The sequence below is a fragment of the Mobula birostris genome, chromosome 2 (genome assembly GCF_030028105.1).
Source record: "Mobula birostris isolate sMobBir1 chromosome 2, sMobBir1.hap1, whole genome shotgun sequence".
Taxonomy (NCBI): Eukaryota; Metazoa; Chordata; class Chondrichthyes; order Myliobatiformes; family Myliobatidae; genus Mobula; species Mobula birostris.
In genome coordinates this window covers 119,747,001-119,772,054 of record NC_092371.1, presented here as the reverse complement: position 1 = coordinate 119,772,054, position 25,054 = coordinate 119,747,001, and the positions used below count along the sequence as shown (strand labels likewise).

The following is a 25,054-nucleotide window of genomic DNA, read 5'->3' as shown; positions in this document are numbered from 1 at the left end:
GGGTTTCAAGCTTTTTGCGATTCTGTGCAGTGGCCCCTCAGTACCAGGCAATGATGCAACCAGTTAGAATGCTGTCCGTGGCGCCTGTGCAGAAATTTACTATGGATACAAGAGCATTGCCCGTGTGCTCTTCGAGACTTGTATGGTAAAAGCTTGCTGTGACTTCAAGGTTCTTCGCTGCCATCATCAGAACTATCACGTGGCATTTAAATATTAAGAGAAAGCCAACACTTTTGAGTTCATTACTATATGTATGGCTTTGTATTGATGGGTCTTGTTTTTTCCCATTGCACTGCATTTGTTTAAATCCCAACAATTAATTGACCCATGTGACGAACACCACGGTGTACTCAGCATTGGTAGGTAAAACTGATTCTTGTGATTTCACTGCAGGATATCCATGCTGTTCTGTTCTTGATTGGTTTCTCACAGTCCATTCAGCCTAGATTGCCTGACCCTCTGCATCTAATGTTGAACTCATCATCCTCAACATCGTACTGAAAGATTCCCCTGTCATTTGCGGAATCAAAGGTGATGATGAATCAGCATATAGGAGGGAGATTGAAAATATGGCTGAGTGGTATTGACTGCAGGAGGAGAATAAATCGAAGGTCCGTGAGCCAGTCTACATCGGGTGGGGGGGGGGTGGGGAGGTGGTCAGAGGTGGAGAAGTCAGCATCTTTAAATTCCTCAGTGTTATAGTATCAGAAGATCTGTCCTGGACCCAGCATGCAAGTGCAATTATGACAAAAGCATAGCAGTGCCTCTACTTTGTTGGAAGTTTGAAAGAGATTTGGCGTGACATCTAGAACTTTGACAAACTTTTATAGATGTGTGGTGGAGAGTGTATTGACAGATTGCATCACGGCCTGGGGTGGAAATGCCCAAATGAAAATCTTACAAAAAGTAGTAGGTATACACAGTTGGTCATGGGTAAAGCCTTCCCTACCATTGAGAACATCTACACTGAGCGTTGTTGCAGGGAAACAACATCCATTATCAAGGACGTCCATCACCTAGGTCATGCCCTCTTCTTGTTGTTGGCATCAGTAAGAAGGTACAGGAGCCTCAGGACCCACACCACGAGGTTCAGGAACAATTACTAACTCACAGCCATCAGGCAAAGGGGATAACTTCTCTTGCCCCATCATTGAACTGTTCCCACAACCCATGGACTCACATTCAAGGAGTCTTCATCTCACGTTTACAATATTTGTTGCTTATTTATCTCTTTTTTTCTTTTTTCTTTTGCATTTGCACAATGTTTTTTGCATGTTGGTTGTTTGTCCTGTTAGGTGAGGTCTTTCATTGATTCTGTTATGTTTCTTGTATTTGCTAAGTATGTCTGCTAGAAAAGGGTTGTATATGGTGATGTATATTTACTTTGATAATAAATTTACTTTGAACTTGAACATTTTAAAACTTTGTTATGAGCCTAAATCTTATTTAAACCATTTCACTCTTCCATATTTCACCAAATCTCTTCTCAAAAGCTGAGCATGGAACACTTCGTCAAATATGTGGGTAACTTACAAGACTTGATCATTGCTTTGAAATTTTGCCATAACTATATTTTTAAAAACTCTTCAGGGACTTGGTATGTGTTGTACCTAAAACCTAAGTGAAGTGTGGCACTAAACTTAACATTTATGAGCTGAACCTTGTTCTTGGCACCAAATTTTACTACAGATTTGTCAGCAGCACATGACACTGTTTCTGATTACTTGTGGGGAAAAATGTGAACCACTGGAAAAATAAACATTTCCTTCACTTCGCGTTTTATTTTCATGCATTCAGGTTCCTGCTCTGACCTTGCTTTCGAGGGAAGTAGATCTATATCATATCAACAATAAACACGACATTTACTGCTTTTGCATGTCAGGCCCTGGGGCTGGTTTCAATAGCAGAGGCTATCTGAGCTGCAACATCTTTGTCCTGCACCCAGCTGATACCTGCCAGATTGTATTTGCCACCACTCAGCACATTTTTGAGAGCATCAACCTTGCATTTCTTGGATCTGTTGTCCTAATTCCTGCATGGAACCTCATTTATGTGTGGAAATTTTGAGGGAACTTCTGAAGGAGAGCAGAAACCTTTGAGACTATTACAATCCCGTTAACTTTGGTTGGTTTCATTGGCTGTTGCATCTTTACCATTACAATGAACTTGTTCAAAGTCCAACAGTGCTAATTGGCCCGTGATAATCATGTGAAGCACAAGCAATCAGTAATGGCAAATATAGCAGCAATACCAAATCAAAACCACAACAGAACAATTGCCACTAGCCTGCGACCCGACGGATTTGTTATGCTTGCATGACACACTCCCGGCACTAATGATTGCTCCACAAGTCGGATCCTTTATTCGAACTGTTATTAGCAATTAGCAAACATACAATCTTGAAGCAATGAAACTTAAGCACACCCAAGTGTAACCTAAGCATTATTCAGTGATATTTAGTGCTTCTCAGCCGTCAGCAAAAGATACCAAAGACCAGAAGATATAGGAGCAGAATTAGGCCATTTGGCCCATTGAGTCTGCTTGGCATTTCATCATGGCTGATCCATTTTTCCTCTCAGCCCCGAACTCGTGCCTTCCCCACCTCTGCCTTAAATATACTGTACATAATGACTTGGCCTCCACAGCTGCCTGAGGCAATGAATTCCACAGATTCACCACTCTTTGGCTAAAGAAATTCCTCCTCATCTCTATTCTAAAAGGATGCCCCTCTATTTTGAGCCTGCGTCCTCTGAGTTTAGACTCTTCCACCATAGGAAACATCCAGTCTCTCATGACCTTTCAACATTTGAGAGGCTTCAATTAGGTCACCCCTCATTCTTCTGAATTCCAGTGAATAAAGGCCTAGAGTCATCAAACACTTTTCATAAGACAAGCCATTCAGTCCTGGAATCATTTTCCTGAACCTCCTTTGAACCTTCTCCAGTATCAGCAGATCCTTTCTAAGATAAGAGGTCCAAAACTGTTCACAATACTCCAAGTGAGGCCTCACCTGTGCTTTATAAAGACTCAACATTATATCCTTGCATTTATATTCTAGTCCTCTTGAAATGAATGCAAACATTATTTGCCTTCCTCACCACTGACTTGACCTGTAAATTAACCTTTAGGGAATCCTGCACAAGGACTCTCAAATCCTTTTGCATCTCAGATTTTTGTATTTTCTCTTCATTTAGAAAATAGTCAACCCTTTCATTTCTTCTACCAAAGTGCATAGCCAAACACTTCCTGACACTGTATTCCATCTGCCACTTATTTGCCCATTCTCCTAATCTGTCCAAGTCCTCTGTAGCCTCTCTATTTCTTCAAAACTACCTGTCTCTCCACTTACCTTCATATCAGCTCCAGACTTTGCAATTAAGTCATTAATTATATCATCCAAACCAGTGACATACAATGTAAATAGAATTGGTCCCAAGACAGATCCTTGTGGAACACCAGCAGCAAACCAGAAAAGGCTCCCTTATTCCCACTCTTTGTCTCCTGCCAATCAGCCACTGCCTTATCCATGCTAAAATCTTTTCTGTAATACCATGGCTCATAGCTTGTTAAGCAGCCTCATGTGTGGCACCTTGTCAAAGGCCTGCTGAAAATCCAAGTACATAACATCAACTGATTCTCCTTTGTCTGTACTGCTTGTTATTTCTTCAAAGAATTCCACCAGATTTGTCAGGCAAGATTTTCCCTTGAGGAAACCATGCTGACTATGGCCTATTTTATCATGTGCCTCCAAGTACCCTGAGACCTCATCCTTAATAATCCAACATCTTCCCAACCACTGAGGTCAGGCTAACTGGCCTATAGTTTCTTCTGCCTCACATCCTTCTTGAAGAGTGGAGTGACATTTGCAATTTTCCAATCTTCTGGAACCATTCCAGAATCTAGTGATTCTTGAAAGATAATTACTAATGCCTCCACAATCTCCTCAGCCACGTCTTTCAGTACCCTGGGATATACACCATCTGGTCCAGGTGACTTATCTACCTTCAGACCTTTCAGTTTCCCAAGAGCCTTCTCCCTAGTAATGGCTGCTTCTCACACTTCATGACCGCTGACACCTCGAACTTCCACCATACTGCTAGTGTTCCACAGTGAAGACTGATACAAAATGCTTATTCAGTTCATCTGCCATTTCCTTGTCCCCAATCCTACCTCTCCAGCATTGCTTTGCAGCAGTCTGATATCCACTCTTGCCTTTCTTTTACACTTTGTATCTGAAGAAACTTTTGGTATCCTCTTTAATGTTATTGACTAGCTTACTTTTGTGTTCCATCTTTACCTTCTTAATGACTGTTTAGTTGCCTTCTGTTGGTATTTGAAAGCTTCCTAATCCTCTATCTTTCTACTAATTTTTCTTTTATTATATGCCCTCTCTCTGGCTTTTATGTTGGCTTTGACTTGCTCGCCATGGTTGTGTCACCTTTGCTTTAGAATACTTCCTCCTCTTTGAAATGTATACATTCTGTGCCTTCCAAATTGCTTCTTAAAATTCCAGCCATTGCTGCTCTGCCATCATCCTTGCCAGTGTTTTGCAATCAATTCTGGTCAACTACTCTCTCATGCCTCTGTAATTCCCTTTACTGTAATACTGATACATCTGACTTTGCTTCTCCCTATCAAATTTTGTGGTGAATTTGATCATGATCACTTGTTCTCTCCCCCCCCCCCCCCCGGGTATTTTTACCTTAAGCTCTCTAATCAATTCTGGTTTATTGTACATACCCAATCCAGAATAGCTGGCCCCCTAGTGAGCTCAACCATGAGCTACTCTTAAAAAGCCATCTCGCAGGCATTCAAGAAACTCTGCCTCTTGGAACTCTGCACCAATCTGATTGTCTCAATCTACCTGTATGTTGAAATCCTCCATGACTATTGTAACATTGCTCTTTTGGCATACATTTTCTTTCTCCCGTTGTAATTTGTAGACCACTTCTTTACTACTGTTTGGGGTCTGTGTATAATTCCCATCAGGATCTTTTTTACCTTGCAGTTCCTTGTAGAATCTATCCACAACAATTCAACACCTTCTGACTCTATGTCAACTCTTTCTAATGATTTAATTTCACTTTTTTGCCAAAAGAGCCAAGCCACCCCCTCTGCCTTCCTGCCTATCCTTGGGCATAAAGCTCCCAGCTATAATCTTCTTTCAGCCATGATTTAGCGAGGCCTACAACATCATACATGCCAATCTGTAACTGCTACAAATTCATCAACCTTATTCTGTACACTGCACATTCAGATATAACACCCTTAGTCCTGCATTCACCCTTTTTGATTTTGTCACCTTTTCCAATGCTTCTGGTGAGACCATTCCTGAAGATCTCTCTGATGAGGAATATTCCCTTTGTAGACAGGTGTACATTCCTGCGTATAGATGTTAGACAGTTCACAACAGTTTTCACTATCTAAGCCAGCCACTTCCAATCCTAAAATGACATAGTTACTCAGAATCTTGCCTTGAACTGTTGTGCATAAGAGAATGCATATTTCTTTTCCTGTCAGGTTGAGTTTGTTCCTGAGGCTGTCTGTGCAGAACCCTGTGGTACTTTCTTTATCTAGGAAAGCATGAGTAACCACTGTCTTGTTACTCTTCTTAGCCTTCACCTGAACTGGAACTATAGGAAGTTTACAATCACCACAAGACCAGTAGATCCCAGGGTGGTACAAGCTGCTGTATTTGCGTCACTTGTGGCTTGTTTCAAATCTGCATCCTTTTCACCGGCTCAGGGCTCAGTTTCAGCTTCTCTTTCCACGGTGGTGGTAACGCTGCTTCCTTTAGTTTGAGAACAAGTTTGTGATCCTGTACTGTTCACACGTTTACTCACTGTCAGCAAGGTAACCTTGGACTTTTTTTTTCCAAACGCTGGGTGTGCAGCAATCTTCACTTGCCTTTCAATACAATCAATAACATCAGTGGAAGTAACCTTAAGGCTGTGCCTTTCTTGCAGTTTATAGACTGCCGACCTCTGTTTTCTTCTAAGTTTATCGGGTAACTTATTTACGACAATCCTCATTATCGGGTAACTTATTTACGACAATCCTCATATTAGCAGGCATGTCCAACTCACACATGTCCTGCACGTCTTCCATGGCATTGCAACAAAAGACTACTCCTGAAGAGCTTTCTTGTCTTCTGCTTTGATATGTGGCCAGGAAAGAGCCTTTTCCATGTAGGCTGCAGCAAATTTCTGCTCGTGACTAAAGTGTTCTTGTAGTAAAGCTTGGGCCTTTGGATATCCTTACTCTGGGCTGTCTGGCTGGCAACTTTTGACAAGCTCTCCGGGATATCCTTCAGTGAACTGTTCACGAAAATGAAGACGGTCACCATAATTATCAGTCTTGCTATCAGTGCTGTTCTTGAAAGCCCCCATAAACGAATGATACTGCATGGACCACCATCGACGATTTGAATCTTCCTTTTTTTTGGCAGAGACGTTATGTGTTGTTGTTGTATCCTTTCACATTCTTATGGTCTTATGTTGTTGGTTCCTTTCACATTCTTATGGTCTCCAGCGCAGCATTTAGACCTTTATCATCTGAAACCAGAGTGCCTCTTTGGTGCAGGCTGAGAGTGAACACCCTGAACTGCCCCCTGGGGTTCAGACTTGTGGCTCACGGACAGTTCTCAAATGTATCCACATTGACATCGAGTATGCTGCATTTTCTTTGTTCCATGTCAAAGTAGGATGTTTCACCATGGAACTGCTCTGCTGCAGTATGTTTAGCACTCACAACACTTAAAGCCCTTAGCATTTTAACTCTGAGCATCTTGGCAGCAATTTCTTCTTGCAACTTAAGCTGCTCTATTCTCCTTTGAAGTAGCTTTTCCATCTGTTCCTGGTTTCTCTGATGTTCCTGCTTTTTCTGAAGATGTTCCACCTGTCCTTCCTGGTTTCTACAAAGTTGTTCTGCCTGTTCTTCCTGGTCTCTTAGGAGGCTCTTCCATTTTTTCCTTCCTAACATTTGTTCCTCAATATAGCTCAGCTAAATCACTTTCCTTTCTAATGCGTGCCAGTGAGGTACCAGATGCACAAGTCATGCTGTTAGCAATAGAATGTGCTGTCTTCAGCGTGTACATCACCCTGAAACTCATTGCCTTTATACATAGTCACAGACTGTTCTTTGGCTTTGTAAATATTTTCGTTTCCTCTTTTAAAAAAAATACTGACTATCAACATCATATGGTTGATTAACTTCTCTCTTGGTCCTGACTTCAAAGTCACTGCTTCTAGCTGAACTCATGTTGTTTTCTGACCGTGTAAACCAGACAGAACAGTGGCACATTCAATTCAGCTTTCAACAATGGAAGTAATTCAATTCTTCAGCTTCTTAGTAGATCCAAGTGGTTGAAGTTCTTCAAACACATACCACTATACTGCTTTGCAGTCCAAGGCAGTTGGACATGGCAGTGCTGACCATTCAAAATTGTTTTTCAAACCCAAGCACACAGCATGAATTAACAGAAGGTTGCTACTTGCCACAAGCTGCTCCAGGCAGTAAGGGTCCTAATTGCATAGATATGTTCAAATGCTTAATGTTTGTTTTTCATAACTGCCAAAAACTTTTGCTGACAGAATGCAGTGGTAATACTAGACCAAAACCAGAACAAAGCAATTGCCACTAGCCTGCGACCACTATTGAGTTGTTATACTTGCATGACATGCCCCCATCTCCAATGATTGCTCCAAAAGTCAAATCCTTTATTCAGTTCATTTTTCGCAATTAACAAAACATACAATCTTGATGCAATGAAACTTAAGTGTACCCAAATAAAAGCTAGACATTATTCAGCGATATTTAGCAATATATCAGCGGTCAGCAAAAGGTCTGACCTCCACCGCTCCCAAGCTACAAACTGCCATGAAATATGCAAGAATACGCAATATAGTCTCTTTACTTTTACCACTGGCCCATTCATGAGACTAGTTTCCATAATGAACACGCAACACAGAATCCAAAGCAAATAGAGCACAGATACATGGCTCCTACAATAAACAAGATTCGTCCCGAAGTCGCCCTATTTGTGGTCTTTTGTTATGTATATATCTGCTTTGTTTTCAATGGATTTATAAAGTTATCAATGCAGCCCAAGTTTTCTGGACTTTTTCTGAGATGGTCTGCTTCTTGGTTTAAGTGAATAGTAATAAAAAGTTTGCCCAAATGTAGCACACCTTAACAGGATCTCCAATTCCAGCAAGGCTTTACCTTGAAGGGTTCCATCAAATTTGTTGAGATGACTATAAACTCAGACTTGCTCACTATTTCCTTACCTGGTTGTTGTTCCTCTCCACGTAGATCGGGCAGTAACCTTGCCATTTCTTTAGCACTTGTCTTTTTTTTACGAGCCGAGTTGCTAGCTCAGTGCTCAACCTGGCATAGATGGAAAGCGTGCAAGGAGCCATCTAGATTTGAACCCAGGACCATTAGCCTCTGCGTGCTGTGCAGATGCCACTACACCACCAGGCAGCCATGCCTTATCTGGTGCCCCACTCTAAATGGAAATGGTTACAATATTCACTGGCCTGAGAGATTAAGCACTCAAGGCCTCCAGTTTCCTTAATTGTCAGTCATTTTCATTCTTCTTCCCAATCCCACACCAACATGTCCGTCCTCTGCCTCGTGCACTGCCCAACTGAGGAACTAATCACAAATTAGAGGGACACACACAAAATGATGGTGGAATGTAGCAGGCCAGGCAGCATCTATTGGAAGAGGTACAGTCGACGTTTTGGGCTGAGATCCTTCGTCAGGTCTGAAACGTTGACTGTATCTTTTCCAATAGATGCTGCCTGGCCTGCTGCATTCCACCAGCATTTTGTGTGTGTTACTTGAATTTCCAGCATCTGCAGGCTTCCTCCTGTTTGCAGATTAGAGGGACAGCACCTCATATTCTGCCTGGGTAGCCTCCCACCCGACAATGTGAACTTTGAATTTTTTGATTTCCACTAACTACTCCCCTCTGTCCTTTCTTTTCCTACCTCGCCCCCAGTTCATCTGCCCATCACCCACACACTTCTCCTACCAGTTTCTCTCCCCACTTCCCTCCCTTTATCACATGCACCACCTTTCTCCATTAGGCGATAGAGTCATCTTCAGCCCTTTAGCACTTCCACCTCGCTAACTTCTGACATCATTCTTGCTCTCCCCTCCCCCATTCTGCAAATCACTCCGCTGAACCTGGATCCACCTGACGGGTCTTGCTCTACCCCTTCCCTCCACTTTTTTAGACTTGCTATTCCCTCCGATCTTAATGACTGAAATATCTTGTTCACTGTCCATTTTCATCTGTAGACATTGCCTGACCTGCTGAGTTCTTCCAGCAGTTCATGCATTGCTTTACATTCTCCTGCATTTAGAAAAATAAGTGATCCCGCAGAGAGAAAAATCTCACTGTGCTTGATCAGGTAGGTTTGGACTTGATTTTTCCATTAGTTGGGTGTCTAGAACTGAAGTGTTTCAGCCTCAAAGTAAGAGGCCAAATGTTGAGGCTAGAAATGAGAATTCCTTACCCAAATCTTAGCTATTTTCCACCCTGAAGGTCAGAAATTGTTCTGACACTTGGTATGTTCAAGACTGAGGCTGAAGTTGCACCAAAAGTTTGAGGGATGTGGGATAGTGCAGTGAAGTACGGAGGGAGAAGATCAACCATGATCCTGTCAGTGCAGAAGCCACCATGTTTGTATTCTGTTCTCAATCCTCTTAGCAGCTCTCTGCCAACACAAGGGTATGGACAACACCAAACAATAGACCGACTCAGCTGATCACCAAATTGCAAATGGCTGTGAGCTGTGTCATAGCTCCAGAAAGCCAAGATCAGTCCTAATGTCAAACTCGCTGGTTTCTCCATGATTAGGAGTTCCCAACCTGGGGTCCACGGACCCCTCAGTTAACAGTAGGGATACATGGCATAAAAAAAGTTGGGAACCCCTGTCCTAGGTCCACTGCTTTCCCATCCTATTCTAAAGATGTCACAATGGGGACGCTGGGAGGTGGACCCATATGTGAGACACAGACACTGAAGTTCTAGGAACAGGACTACACGTGACAAGGAAGCTGGGGTCTTGAGGCTTCAGGCTGATAACTCGGAGGCTGGAGCTGGAAGACAGACTGGAAACTGTACATCACCATGGAGCCGGGACATATCCTTCGAAAAGCCAGGACTCATCTTTAACACAACACTAACATGAGACTGGACAATACATAGACATAGAACTGGGACTTATCCTTAGACAAGCCAGGACTCAACTTTATCTCCACACCAAGGTGGGACAGGTCCATCCGTCGGGTGACGGCAGAATGGCCAGACTTACCCAAACAGAGGTGAAGACAAGAGGGGACAAATCCAACCATAGGGTAATGGCAGAATGGCCTGACTTACCCTACAAAGGTGAGGACAAGACAAGACAGATTCCCCCCCCCCCCCCCATAGGGCAAGGGCAGAACGGCCTGACTTACTCCACGGAGGCAAGGACAAGAAGAGACAAACACCGAAGAATGACAGACAGTTCCATCTCTGCATCGGGGTAGCTCCGAGTTGCAGTTATGGGCAGCAACCTCGGTTGGCTACGGAAGCAGCTGGATCCCTACCTAGCTCTGAGTGGCTGACGGCCACTCAGCTGGCCTGGGAACCGGCCAAATCCATACCGCAAAGACAGCTCTGACTACCGACAGCAAGGCTCCATGAAGCGATGGTTCATCAACGCGGCCTAAAGATGGCAAGTGGCCGCTCTAGCCTTCCACGGGCAGGTTGCTCCCAGGGAATCTTGACCAGACAAAACAGCAGCCCACACACAACCCCAAGGCTACTTACATTCCAAGCCCCAAAATGGGAATCAGGTGCCTATGATTAACCCAACTGAAACAAGGGACAGCTGGAAGACCTGGAGTCCTGAGTCCATGGACCAGACCGTGAACCAGAAAGCAGACTTCACGGTCCGGACCATGACAAAAGATGAGGGATTGCAGGTTAATTATCCACTGTAAAGTGGCCCTATTGTGGAGCTGAGGGGTAATGTGGGGCGAATAATAAACGGTGTAATTAGATACTTGCTGCTGGCTCAGATTTGCTGGGCTGAATTCCTACTTCTGTGCCGTATGACCCAGGCCGATAGAAAGTCTACTTCCTATGCACTCATTTTGATGAAATCTGTCTTCATGTAAAAATGATAATTTGGAAATGAAGCTTTTGTTTATTTTTTAAAAAGTAGCCATTCTGTTGCCAAGGACTCTTATCCTGGGTTGTTGTGAGCTTGTTGTCTTTGCTGTGCCAAGAAAAAGAACGATTACAAAACCCATTTGTCATGTATACTTTGTCAAAGTTCATTTATTTTCCTTTAAGCAGAGTTCACACTATTGGCTCTTCATACCAAACCTAACAAACTAAACTGGAAAAAGAAGACCCAATACCTCTGCCTTCAGAAGCTACCTGGACTTTAACTGCCAGATAATATTCACGTCTTCATAAATGATAACACAAGAGATTGTAGACACTGGGATCTGGACCAACACCCAATCTGCTGGAGGAACTCAGTGGGTCATACCAAGATTGATGCAGTGTTTTAATCCAAAACTTTGACGGTACCTCTCCTCCCACAGATGTTGCCTGACTCACATAGTTCTTCCAGCAGTACTGTTGCTCTTCATCAGTGATACAGATTTTGTTTAGATTAGCTGCTGAGTGACTTGGGTGGATGGCGTGAGGCAGTCAGTGGCAGTGGAATTTTGTGACTATAGCAGGCAATTCAAATGACAACCAGTCTTCAGAAACTGTTCCTAATGCAAATCATGGGCCGTTACCAGTCTGAAGTGAAAAGAACCAGCTGTGTAACAAACAGTGCTGTCTACAGCGTACAGGCTACTCAAGAGATATGGTCAGAGAACTGATATAACTATGAAATGTACACACATCAGCCAAACACAAGATAATGGGATTCTGTTAATTGACATATTCATCCTAAATTACTTTGCATCGTTGTGACGGAGTTCAAAGAAGCTTCCGTGTCAGTTAAGCTATTTTGTGACGTTACGCATCAAATATGATCATTGTTATAGGTGTACTTGCTCCCCATCGATAGTTGAGATTTTTGTGTACTCAGAGACTCTCACAATACTAATTTTGGGTGTCCGGGTTCTCTGTTCATAAGACACTATAGCAGAAATAGGCCACTCAGCCCGTCGAGTCTGTGCCAGCATTCCATCTTGACTGATTTATTATCAATTTCAACCCCATTCTCCTGCCATCTTCCCATAACTTTTGATGCTCTGACCAACCAAGAACCCGTCAACCTCTGCTTTAAATATACTCAATGATTTGGCCTTCACAACCTTCCAGGGCAATAAATTCCACAGATTCAACACCCTCCGGCTAAAGAAGTTCCTTCTCATCTCTGTTCTAAATGGACTTCGCTCTATTCAGAAGCTGTGCCCTCGATCCTGCACTTCCCCACCATATGAAACATTTTCCCCTTGTCCATTCTTTCTACACCTTTCAATAAGATCCCCTCTCATTCTTCTAAACTCCAGTGAGTGCGGCCCAGAGCCATCAAATGCTCCTCATGTTAACCCTTTCATTCCCAGAATCATTCTTGTGTACCTTCTCTGGACCCTCCCCAACACCAGAGCATCCTTTTTCGAAATAAGGGGCCCAAAACTGCTCAAAGTACTCCCAAGTGAGGCCTCATTAGTGTCTTAAAGACTCAGTATTATATCATTGCTGTTATATTCTAGTCCTCTCAAAATGGATGATAACATTGTGAAACCCCTTTTTATATCGGGTGTTTCTAGAGATGCAGCTTGTTAGCCCTTCGCCAACAGACACTGGACTCAGCAATGAAAAAACCACCTTTCTCAGTCTCGGTATGTCTAGGGTCGATTTGATTTGGGTCCAACCAAAACCAGGAAGTTGGGATGTCTTGACCAACCGAACCCTGATCTGTGTGAATACTGTGTAAATATTGCCCCCATGTAATTGGCCATTGGCAAAAAATAATAGATCGTACACTGCATACAGATATAAAGAAAGTAAATTTACAAATGTCAGCTTTATCGAACAGTTAGAAAGAAAAGGAAAAAACCAAAAAGGCTCATTACAGGTAACCCAGTCCAAATGTGCACATAAGTTGGAGATCATCTTGTAGTTGTCTTTAACTCACACGCTGGACCCACGGTCTGCATGAAAGCACATACCACTTTCTGAGTGTCACTCAAAATCCACTTTGAACAAATGGGCTCCCCCATGGGAGTATTGGTCCGACATCCTTGAAACCATTCATCTGCACAAAGCACCTTGTGCAACAGGGATGGCATCCTCAGCCACCTTCCCTCCTGTCTTCTCCCAGCTCCCGCCAAAAAGACCTGCGCCCACACCCAGACAAAAAAAAACCTTTTTGCCAACACCCAGTGTTCTTTAGAACCTTCTCCCAATTCTACCATCCTGATTGGCTGACACAATATTCCTAAGTTGAACAACGTGGCCACTTATCTTTAGCTCAAACCCAGACATGCTAAAAGCAGGACAGACTGCTATTACAGAATTGCTAAAATGAAATACCTATAGCATAGCAATAAAAATCTTAATCAGGGCATTACCATTGTATTTACCTTCCTTACCACCTACTCAACCTGCAAGCTAATCCTCAGAGAATCCTGCACATAGATGCCCTAAAGTTTATTTGCATCTCTGATTTTTGAATTTTCTCCCCATTTAGAAAATAGCCTACTTCTTTATGCTTTGCCTCCAAAGTTCATGACCATATACTTTTCTACACTATATTCCATCTACTACTTGTTTGTCCATTCTTCCAATCTGTCAAAGTCCTTCTGCAGATACCCTGCTTTCTAACACAAATGCTTCTCCACCTATCTTTGTATCGTCTGCAAACATGGCCACAAAGCCATCAGTTCCATTATCCAAATCATTGACGTAACGTCAAAAGAAGCCGTCTCAATTGTGACCCTTGTGGAACACCCCTAGTCATCAGCAGCCAATCAGAAGAGGCCCCCTTTATTCTCACTCTTTGCCTCCTGCCAGTCAGTCAATCGTCTATGTATGCAAGTAACTTTCCCATAATACTATGGGCTCTTGTCTTGTCTCCCTAATATTCTTTATATAGCTGAAAAAACTTCTGGTATCCTCTTTAATATTAATGGCTAACTTACCTTTATATTTCATCTTTTCTTTCCTTATGGCTTTTTTCAGTTGCCTTCTGTTGGTTTTTAAATGCCTCCCAATCTTCTAACTACTACTCATTTTCGCTATATTATATGCCTTCTCTTTTCCATTTAAGCTGTTTTTGATTTCCCTTGTCAGCCAGAGTTGCTTCATTCCCCTTTTAGAATATGTCTTCATCTTTGGGATGTATCTGTCCTGTGCCATTTCTTTCCCAGAAGAGATCCCAATGATTCAGAAATCTGAAACCCTGCCCCTTGCACCACTTACTCAGCCATTCATTCATCTATACTCTCATCCTATTCCTGCCCTGACTAGCACAGAGATAACTAACTTGGGGGTCCTGCTCTTCAGCCTCTTTCCTAACTCCATGTACTCTTTCCCCCTTTCTACCTATGTCATTGATGCCAATGTGCACCACGACTTCTGGATTTTCACCCTCCCTCTTGAGAATCTAAAGCAGCCGCTGCAGTATTTTGAATCAGGTAGAAACTTTCAGACTTCTGAGTCATATGAATAACCTTGTCGTAGCAAAAATGTTTTAATATTCAAAGTTATCTTGTCAGTTACAGTGTGCTCCTTTGCAAACATGTAATTCAACAGGAATGTTTGTCTCACTCAAAATAGTGAAGTAACTATAGTAATTATAGGAGTTGATGTAATTTGAGTTCAGGAAGATTCTATTGAGAGGGTCCTGAAGAGAAAGCTTGCTGCAAATTAGGACCTTTTTTATCTATCTGCTTCGGTCTTCAAGCAGCCCAGGTCAGCAGTCACAGCAAATGGAGCATTTGGAGATTATGACCAGAAAGAGTGGATGGACCAATGGGCTTGTGACGTGTGTGTTGTTTATAAATTTTTGGGATGGAAAACATCCTTCAGCTCTGAAAAGATTCTGCACTTTTCTTAGAATTGCTAGGATGTTTTGTACATGCTTGATTTTTAAATAAGTTCATTTTGTTAACCTGGCACAAGTAAACTAATGGTATACTACCCAAAGGAAGGATCCACAAAAAACTTCATCATCTGACTTACTTTGTGTAGCAATGACTGAGGACAATGGCACCCCCCAACATTGCCATCTTTCAAAGTAAATACATACTGACAGATTCCAAATTACTGTTTTCATAGAAGTGCAGTTTTGAAGCTTTAAGTTTTGAATCATATAAGACATTAAGATATAGGAGCAGAAGTAGGCCATTCAGCCCATCAGGTCTGCTCCACTATTCAGTCACGAGCTTGATCCAATTCTTCCAGTCAACCCCACTCCCCTGCCTTCTCCCCATACCCTTTGGTGCCCTAGCTAATCAAGAACCTATCTATCTCTGCCTTAAATACACCCAATGACTTGGCTTCCACAGCCGCTCGTGGTAACAAATTCCACAGATTTACCACCCTCTGACTAAAGTAATTTCTCCGCATCTCTGTACTAGATGGATGTCCTTCAATCCTGAAGTTGTGCCCTCTTGTCCTAGACTCCCCTACCATGGGAAATAACTTTGCCATATCTAATCTGTTCAGGCCTTTTAACATTTGGAATGTTTCTGAGATCCCCCCTCATTCTCCTGAACTCCAGGGAATACAGCCCAAGAGCTGCCAGTATTCCTCAAACAGTAACCCTTTCATTCCTGGAATCATTCTCGTGAATCTTCTCTGAACCCTCTCTAAGATCAGTATATCCTTTCTGAAATAAGGAGCCCAAAACTGCACATGATACTCCAAGTGTGCTCTCACAAGTGCCTTATAGAGCTTCAACATCACATCCCTGCTCTTATATTTTATACCTCTAGAAATGAATGCCAACATTGTATTCACCTTCTTCACCACTGACTCAACCTGGAGGTTACCTTTAGGGTATCCTGCACAAGGGCTCCCAAGTCCCTTTGTATCTCTGCATTTTGAATTCTCTCCTCATCTAAATAATAGTCTGCTTGTTTATTTCTTCCACCAAAGTGCATGACCATACATTTTCCAACATTGTATTTCATTTGCCACTTCTTTGCCCATTCCCCTAAACTACCTCGGTCTCTCTGCAGGCTCTCTGTTTCCTCAACGCTACCCGATCCTCCACCTATCTTTGTTTAATTGACAAATTTAGCCACAAATCCATTAATCCCATAGTCCAAATCATTGACATACATTGTAAAAAGCAGTGGTCCCAACACCAACCCCCTGTGGAACTCCACCGGTAACTGACAGCCAGCCAGAATAGGATCCTTTTTTTCCCCACTCTCTGGTTTCTGCCAATCAGCCAATGCTCCACCCATGCTAGTAACTTCCCTGTAATTCCATGGGCTCTTACCTTGCTAAGCAGCCTCATGTGCGGCACCTTGTCAAAGGCCTTCTGAAAATCTAAGTACACCACATCTACTACATCTCCTTTGTCTACCCTGCTTGTAATTTCCTCACAATATTGCAGTAGGTGAGTCAGGCAGGATTTTCCTTTCAGGAAACCATGCTGGCTTTGGCCTATCTTGTCATGTGCCTCCAGGTATTCCATAATCTCATCCCTAATAATCGATTCCAACAACCTCCCAACCACTGATGTCAGGCTAACAGGTGTATAGTTTCTTTTCTGCTGCCTCCCACCCTTCTTAAATAGCGGAGTTACAAATAAAAACTCTGAAGCTGAGAAAAGTGAAAGGTGATCTCCTTGAAACCTGCAAGGTTCCGAGAGTACTTGATGATACTTCCTTTGCTAGAATGGTGTGTGTGTGTGTGTGTGTGTGTGTGTGTGTGTGTGTGTGTGTGTGTGTGTGGTGGGGGGAGGGGAGGAAGTACAAGATGGTAGGTGATAGGAGAAACCAGGAGAAGGGGAGGGGTGAAGTAAAGAGCTGGTAAGTTTGGTGAAAGAGATAAAGGGTTGGAGAAGGGGAAATTTGATAGGAGAGGACAGAAGATCATGGAAGGAGGGGAAGAAGGAGAGGCACCAGAGGGAGGTGGTGGGCAGGTACGGCGATAAGGTGAGAGAGGAAACAAATGGGGAATGGTGAACTTGGGGTGGGGCCAACTACCAGAAATTTGAGAAATCGATGTTCATACTATCAGCTTGGAGGCTACCAAGATGGAAAGTAAGGTGTTACTCCTCAGACTTGAGTGTGGTCTCATCATGACAGTAGAAGAGCCATGGTCTGACATGTTGGAATGGGAATGTGTTCATCACTTAGTTAATTGTCTAGAAATCTGATAAGGGAGGGGAAGAAGCTGTTCCTAAATTGTTAGAATGTGAGTCTTCGGGCTCCTGTACCACCTCTCAGGTGGTAACGAGAGCACGTCCTGAGTGACGGGGTCCTTCATAATGGATGTTTTCTTTCTGAGGGATCATGATTTGAAGATGTTCTCCATGCTGGGGAGCTCGTGCCCGTGATGGAGCTGGCTGAGTTTGCAATTCTCTGCAGCTTTTTCCTGATCCTGTACAGATGATGGTGTAGCCAGTTAGAATGCTCTCCTTAGTACATCTGTTGAACTTTGCTAGAATATCTTCTGTCCTTGCAGTTCTCTACTTCCCAAAAAGCTGAGAACTATTACGTCACTGTTTTTATTCTAAGCTGAGATGTACATTTTCAGTCTTGGGGAGCTGAGAGTGCTGGAGTTTGCACTGGAAAGGATTTGAGGCCAAAGGCCAGATCAGCTGTTTCTTTTTGAAATGCCAAAGTAGTTTTGATTTTACAATCTGGAGCATTACAAAATACTCTCCCATGCGTCTTACATACCTTGAAGTTCTTTCTCATTGAGTTAGATCACAGTTCAGTTTCACTAGCATTTTAGTCATAGATGCAGCTACTATCTGAATTGACTGAAGTACTGGCAGCATGCGTCCTCATAGTAATGGATTGTGAACAGTACTCTTCGGAAGTTGACAGGATAGCCTGCTCCTTCTTTTTCATTAAAACGGCGGCAACAAGAACTAAAATGCTTTCTGGGTCTCGAGTGCGCTCTTGTCCTCTGTGCTGCGCATCAACCAGAAACCCATCAGTGGACATTGTACCTTCTCTCCAGGGACACCCAGACAGAGATCTATCTTCAAAAGGTCAAGCAATCAGCTAAGTTAGACCCAATGTCTTATGGAGCAAAGAGATAGACTTGAGCGATTCCCTAGTCTAAGCTTGCTACTTCTGATGTCCTCATTACATTGTAACTCCTTGTTGTTTCTGGGAATTGCTGTGTAATCTTTACTCAAAAGATGTGCTTTTGTTTTACTCGAAAAAGACAATTCTCTCTGAGATGGGGAATTCATGCGGACTGTTGTGAAATACTTCCGGTCACTGTTGGTTGATGTAGTGTCACCGATAGATTTTAAAGCTGATGTTTTACAATTGAAGTGTTTTCTGTGGCTTCACTGATGGTTCAGCAGATTTACTTAGAACCTAGAACAGTACTTAACAGGAACTGGCCCTTTAACCCATGATGTACCAGACTAATCAAACTAGTAATGAAGTGACTAACTAACCTGACTCTTAAACACAGTCCCTTGGTTAACGAAGGCAAACATGCTATATGCAATTTTCACTGCCCTATCAAATTGTGGAGCCACTTTCAAGGAGCTATGGACTTGGGTCCCAAGATTCCTCTCTACGTAAACATTGTTAAATGTCCGGCCAGTAACCATTTGATTCGTGGATTAGCGCAGAAACGTGGAGAAGTGGTGTAGACCATTTGACCCACTGTAGCTGTGCTGTCGTCTAAATTCAGTACCTTGTTCCAACTTTCTCCCTGTATCTCTTGATTTCCCCTTGTCCGATTTACAGAAAAATGAACTGAGAAAATGGCAGACGGAATTTAATGCAGACAAGTGTGAGGTGTTACACTTTGGTAGGAAAATCCAGGGTAGAGCTTACACGGTGAGTGGTTGGGCAGTGAGGAGTGCAGTAGAACAGAAGGATCTGGGAATATAGACCCAACTCCTTGAACGTGGTGTCTGAGGTAAATAGAGTCGTAAATCAATGTACTGAGCGCAGGAGTTGGGATGTTATATTGAAATTGTATAAGACGTGAGTGAGGCCTAATTTGGAGTATTATGTGCATAAAAAATGTAAATAAGATTGAAAGAGTGCAGAGAAAGTTAATTGGGATGTTGAAAGGACTTGAGGACCCAAGTTATATGAAAAGATTGAATAGGTTAAGACTTTATTCCCTGGAGCATAGCAGAATGAGGGGAGACTCGATAGAGGTTTACAATATGATGAGAGGTATAGATAGGATAAATGCAAGCAGGCATTTTCCATGGAGCTTGGGTGAGAATAGAACTAGAAGTCTTGGGTTAAGGGTGAAAGGTGAGCTGTTTAAGGGGAACATGAGGGGGAAATTAACTCAGAGGATGGTGAGAGTGTGGAACATGCTGCCAGCAGATTTCAATGCTTAAGAGAAATTTGGATAGGTATGTGGATGGGAGGGGTAGAAAGGGTTATGGTTTGGGTGCTGTTTGGGGACTAGGCAGATTAATAGTTCAGCACAGATCAGATGGGCTGAAGGGTCTGTTTCGTTCTATGAATCCAACTCTATAAACTTAACTGATTCTGTACAATGGACAACATATTGGGAAAATTAAATGAAACCCTTTATACCAATTCATTATTTTGCTCATTCATTTCTTCATTGACAAGATTGACCGCTGATTACAAATAGTTCCAGCACAACATATCTTGCCTATCAACCATCATCTTCCATGAGGTTTGCAGACAAAGGCTTGTATAACTCGGTGTTATCCATTAAGTTCACAACCGTGAATAACGGTGCACATTTATCAGTGGAAGAACAATAGAATACTGTACTTGGTTTCCGGTATTGTTTGGAGTTCACAAACCATTCTGAGTTGGATGGAAAGGAAGTGTTTTACCCCCAGATCTTTAGGGGCTATGAATCAAGAGGTGTGACCTGTGCTGGGGGACAAGTTAGAGCCTGGTCAACTCGGCTGGGTGCGAATGTCTGGTGTGGAAAGACCCGAAACATGCGATGGCCCCAGGTTACATCACTGATGATGTGTCCCAGCGCATCCGTGGATGTCTCTCAGCACCATAGTCATTTAAAAAAAACAATTTCCACTGTGTCGAGAATGTTTTATCCATTTTCCTCTTCAGACGGTTTTGTATGTTTCCTAGAACGCAAGGCCTGAGCGTTTGAAAGATTTACTTGATTCATAATTACCAAAATCTGTTTTTGTTGCAAGTTATCGTGCATTCTAACCCTTAGAAAGTCTCGGCTGCTCACATTATAATAGCATGCAATGTCAAATCATTTTCTAACTTTTAAAACTTGTTTACCTGTTCAGGTGTCGATAAACAGACAAGATATAGTTGCGAAGCTCACAATAAGAAAGGAGTTACAGTTTCAAGGAAAGCCCAGGTTAACATCAAAGGTATGTGCTACTGACGGCCGCATTGTGATAGGTGCACCATTTAAATTCAGCACCTAAGGGTGCCTTAACCTTGGATTCCAGTAACGTAAATCCACCTTGGGTTCGACACTAATGTTCTAACTTTTTACTGAGAAAACTATGCCAATAGAGCAGGATTGATTCCCTAAAAATTTCACACTGATGCACACCTCCAATACTCCTCTATAGTTTTATTGCCCTTTCCTTCGTTGGCTGGCAGGGTGGAGATATGTCTCTACCAAAGGACATATAAGGCCTTCCTCTCATCCTCCCCCTCCCCCCGACTAACCTGCAGGTCGCCCTGCTTAGCTCTCCCAATTGTGGTCAGTTGAAGCCGTGGGAGCAGGTGGTGGATGGTCATATGAGTGACTGGTGCATGTCACAAGTCCTGGTCATGCGACCACTGATGCCAGGCAGACAATCTCTAAGGAGTATCGATAATGGCTGGGGTCACCCGTCTTGTAAAGACACTTCCCAGAAGAAGGCAATGGCAAGCCAGTTAATTTGCCAGGAACAATGATAGTCTTGGGTCCATGATCACCTATGTCATACAGCACAGCACATAATGATGACGATCCCCTCCCCACAAGTCCCTAAAAGCAGTGAGCACCCGTATGGGTTCAGTTTCATAAATATTGCTCTGTGGTATCTTGGCAATGGCTGAAATGTAAGTTCTCAAAAATCTCTGGCATAAAGGGTAGCTTGGAGCTAAAGTTGAGGCACTTACGAAGAGTTTAAAATAATTAATATTTAAAAGGGTTCTGAAAAACTGAGGGAGGTTTCAAGGAGCATACTCAATGCTGGAAGGATTTAGTACCAGGGGCTCCCAACCATTTTTATACCATGGACTAATACCATTAAGCAAGGGGTCCACAGAACCCAGGCTGGGAACCCCTGATTTGGGGAGAAGTGGTGTGCTCTTTGAAAGATTCAGTTTTCAAATGAAATAAGAATGACTGGAGCCAAAAGGGTACCGGTTCAGATGGAGGCACAGGAGGGACAGACAATCTGCTGGAAGGGCTTGGTAGATCGACAACCCAATCCATTGATAATTCCTTTATCCACACCCCTCCACTGATGCAGCTTGGCCTGCCTAGTTCCTCCAGCAGATTGCTTGTTGCTAGACAATGGACTGAGGGAAGATCTCCCAGGTAAAGTGGAGCAAGGCTGTTTAGACATTGGATGGAGCGTGATAGGGAATGGTGATGGTGGTGTGGAGGACAGATGTGGATGAATTTGCTGACGGAGGGCGGTGGTGAGCTGTCCCATGAGAGGAGCATTGGGAAAACTGAGAAAAGCTAAAGTTGTGGGTAGTTAGTTATAAGTACAATGTAGCAGCTACTACTAAAGTGAGGACTGCTGAAAATGTGGGTTCTAACTCGGATCAGTGTTTGAGTCTCGATGATGTGTCAGCAACTGATCAAACACAAGGATTACTGCTACATGGTGTAACCTGAATGTTTGAAGAATGTATGATTGCTTAGTTGGAAATCCCACTGCTCGCGGGGTGGGGGGGGGACATGGGGTAGCTTTGCAACATCATCTACTGTTTATCACGGCCATGTTATTGGAATATTTGTCTAAAGTTCTGATAATACCCCCTCTCCCACCACCGTTACAACAATATTGTTGCTTAAGAAGGAACAGAGGGCAGGGAATGAGGTGATCAGATCTGCATGGCCAAAGAAAGACGCCGTTGTGACCTGCTAATGTGATGAATGTGCTGATAATTGAAGTAACTGGCAAGTAAAACTCCCCACTGGGTTAGCGGTGATTGAGGAGCAGTTTTGGGTTTTGCAACCTACTTAGCTAATAGTCCCTTTATAACCGAAAGTTGTTCCACACATGCCTTGGGCTTGATTTCTTTTCGCTTTTTGTCCTTGTTAGAGGCCCCAGATCCACCAGTTGGCCTATGGATTCGTAACCAGACGGCGCACGTTATCGGAGTTTCATGGGAGCCTGGCTTTGATGGATATGCCCCTCTAAGCACTTGCCAAATCCAGGTAAATTCACCCTTGTTTCAAAATACAATTTTGGTGCAGGTTGAGCTAATGCAGATTTAGTAATGTTCTGTCTCAAGCCAGTTCATTCCAGTGTTCCTGGAATTTGGAACACTTCCTACCTGGTTCCCAAGAGCTGCAGTTTGCTGGCTGTTATGTTACAGAATTTATGTATAAGTAAATCAATCAATAATAGATTTTTAATCAGGTTGCTGATCTATTGTCTGTCATTGAAATGATTTGAAGTATGTGTTGGCATCTCATGGTGTTGGCACCGGATGAGTCTGAGCGAACGACATTTCATGCAGCAATGCTGCTTATTTGATAGTGATGAGATTTGACAGTTTTGGCAGATAATTACTCAGTCACTAATGTTCTGGCAGAATCATGTTTAATCGCCTGTCTGAGTTCCCAATTATTTTCCGCAATGTAGAGCTGGCTTAGTTTTTCTAGTTTCTTTGTTTCCTCATCCCTCCCCTGAAAGGGTCTGTCAACCTTTTGACCATAAACACAAAATAATCTGCAGATGCTGGGGTCAAAGCAACACTCATAACACACTGGAGGAGCTCAGCAGGTCAGGCAGCATCCGTGGAAACGATCAGTCAACGTTTCGGTCTGGAACCCTTTGTCAGGACTGTAGGAGGGAAGGGGCAGAGGCCCTATAAAAAAAGTGGAGGGAGGGTGGGAAGGAGAAGGCCATTCTCTTTTGTCACCGCTGGTGTGCTGTTTTTATTTGAGACCAATCCTGAGCTTCCACAACATGCAGCCGGTGTGCCTCATAGAACAGGGTGCATTTGACAACTGAATGGATAAGAAACCTTGGCTACATTTACCGTGCTTGATTTGCGTAAGTTGGATTTCTCCTAGACTTGCTCAAAAATGATGACCGCTCAAGGGGAGAGAGCTGGGTGTCCTATCATTCTCACATTTCTAATATGTGAAAACCATTGGTACAGCCTTCCAGCTATCCCCTCTCATCGGTGATCTCTCAGTGATCTGTGTAAATTGTGCATTATCGAGTCGGAGTAATACAACAAAGAAACAGGCCCTTCAGCCCAACTCATCCATGCTAGTCAAGGTGTCTGTTTGAGCTAATCCCATTTCCCTGTATTTGGTTCATATCCCTCTGAAGCTTTCCTATCCTGAAGGTGTGAACGCATTTCAGATGCCCGAATCTTAATCCCTTCCAAACAATCAAAACTGTTTCCTCAGATCCCTTCCCCCTCATTTCTCTGCTACATGAGTTACCCATATGCTGAAAAATTCAGAATTCACTTCAGTTACTTTCCTCCCCCTTGTCTGCTGTAGCAGCAATTAAGGTTACAAAAAATAATCTCAGTTCTCGTGTCAGGCAGCAATGAACTATTTTATCTTGCTAACGGGCATTGTGATGGATTACTTTCTGCCCAGCCACTTCCTGATCTTCTACTTCCCGCTGCCTGTTTTTATCAATGACAAAATACAGTAGAAGGTTCAGTATTACGGTCGCTGTTAGTGTTGGAATTGACAATACCATGGGAAGATGGTGTCAAAGAAGCTTATGAGAGGAAAAAGACCAAGAACTCTGAACTGGCAACTGAAGCTGCCCAGAACGGCTGGAAGACCAATATTTTCCCTGTAGAAGTGGGATGCAGGGGGACTCTGGAGTTTACTCACCATTTCCTTCAGTTTACACAAGGCAATGATAATGATTGTGGTAGTGTTTTGAGCTTGTTGGCATTGATCAATGTGCGTTGTCCTAACGTTACCATCTAAACTTTTAAGTAAGTCTCTTCTGAAGAAACTGTGCTGTTCTACATAAAGCAGGAAAAAAGTAAGCAGAGATTTGATCAGCCAAGTTCAAAGTCTTGAAGTACTTAGGGAAAAAAATTATTCCCTTTGGCATTAGATTCCCTAATCAGAGGACGTAAATTTATCAAATTGCTTCAAAAGCCTGCTGGGAGATGACGATTTATTTTTATTGTGTTGAGTTATGATTTGGAATGCATTCTCGGAAAAGGTGGTTCAATATTTTTTTTATGCTAACTTTATTGAACAGAATTGGATCAATACTTTCCAGGAAAGAAAATAAATGAGTCTCTAGGCAAAGAGGCAGAGTGGGACAAATTGTAAGAAAAACTTCTGAAAACTTGATGATGAAAGGCCTCCTTGTTAAGTTTACATCATCTGAAAACTTCTGCAGCAATGCTAGTCTGTTTATTTAACAAAGGATACATTGGCATTTCAGGCAGTCCAGAAGAAATTTTATCTGGGCTAATTCCTGGGATAAGTGTGTTCTCTGATCAAGAACAGACAAAAAGTTAAAGCTGTATTCTTTCGAGTTCAGAAGAATGAGGGGAAAACTTATTGAAGTGCATAAGGTTCTTGGCAAGAATGACGAGATAGATGTTGAGATGTTTTCATGAATTTTAAAAGTTTTATTTATGGAGATACAGTTCAGAATAGGCTGTTCTGGCCCTTCAAGCTATGCCACTCAGCAATCCCCTGATTTAATCCGAG

At 42.8% G+C, this 25,054-nt stretch overlaps 1 protein-coding gene across 1 annotated transcript in view; it reads left to right on the top strand.

The window, feature by feature from the left end:
- The window catches only part of mertka (c-mer proto-oncogene tyrosine kinase a), a 179,955-nt gene that overhangs the window by 71,040 nt on the left and 83,861 nt on the right, over positions 1-25,054 (top strand). The window contains exons 5-6 of the mRNA XM_072246976.1: positions 20,451-20,537; positions 22,443-22,558. Coding sequence (XP_072103077.1) covers positions 20,451-20,537; positions 22,443-22,558 — 203 coding nt within the window. The remainder of the gene's footprint in view (positions 1-20,450; positions 20,538-22,442; positions 22,559-25,054) is intronic.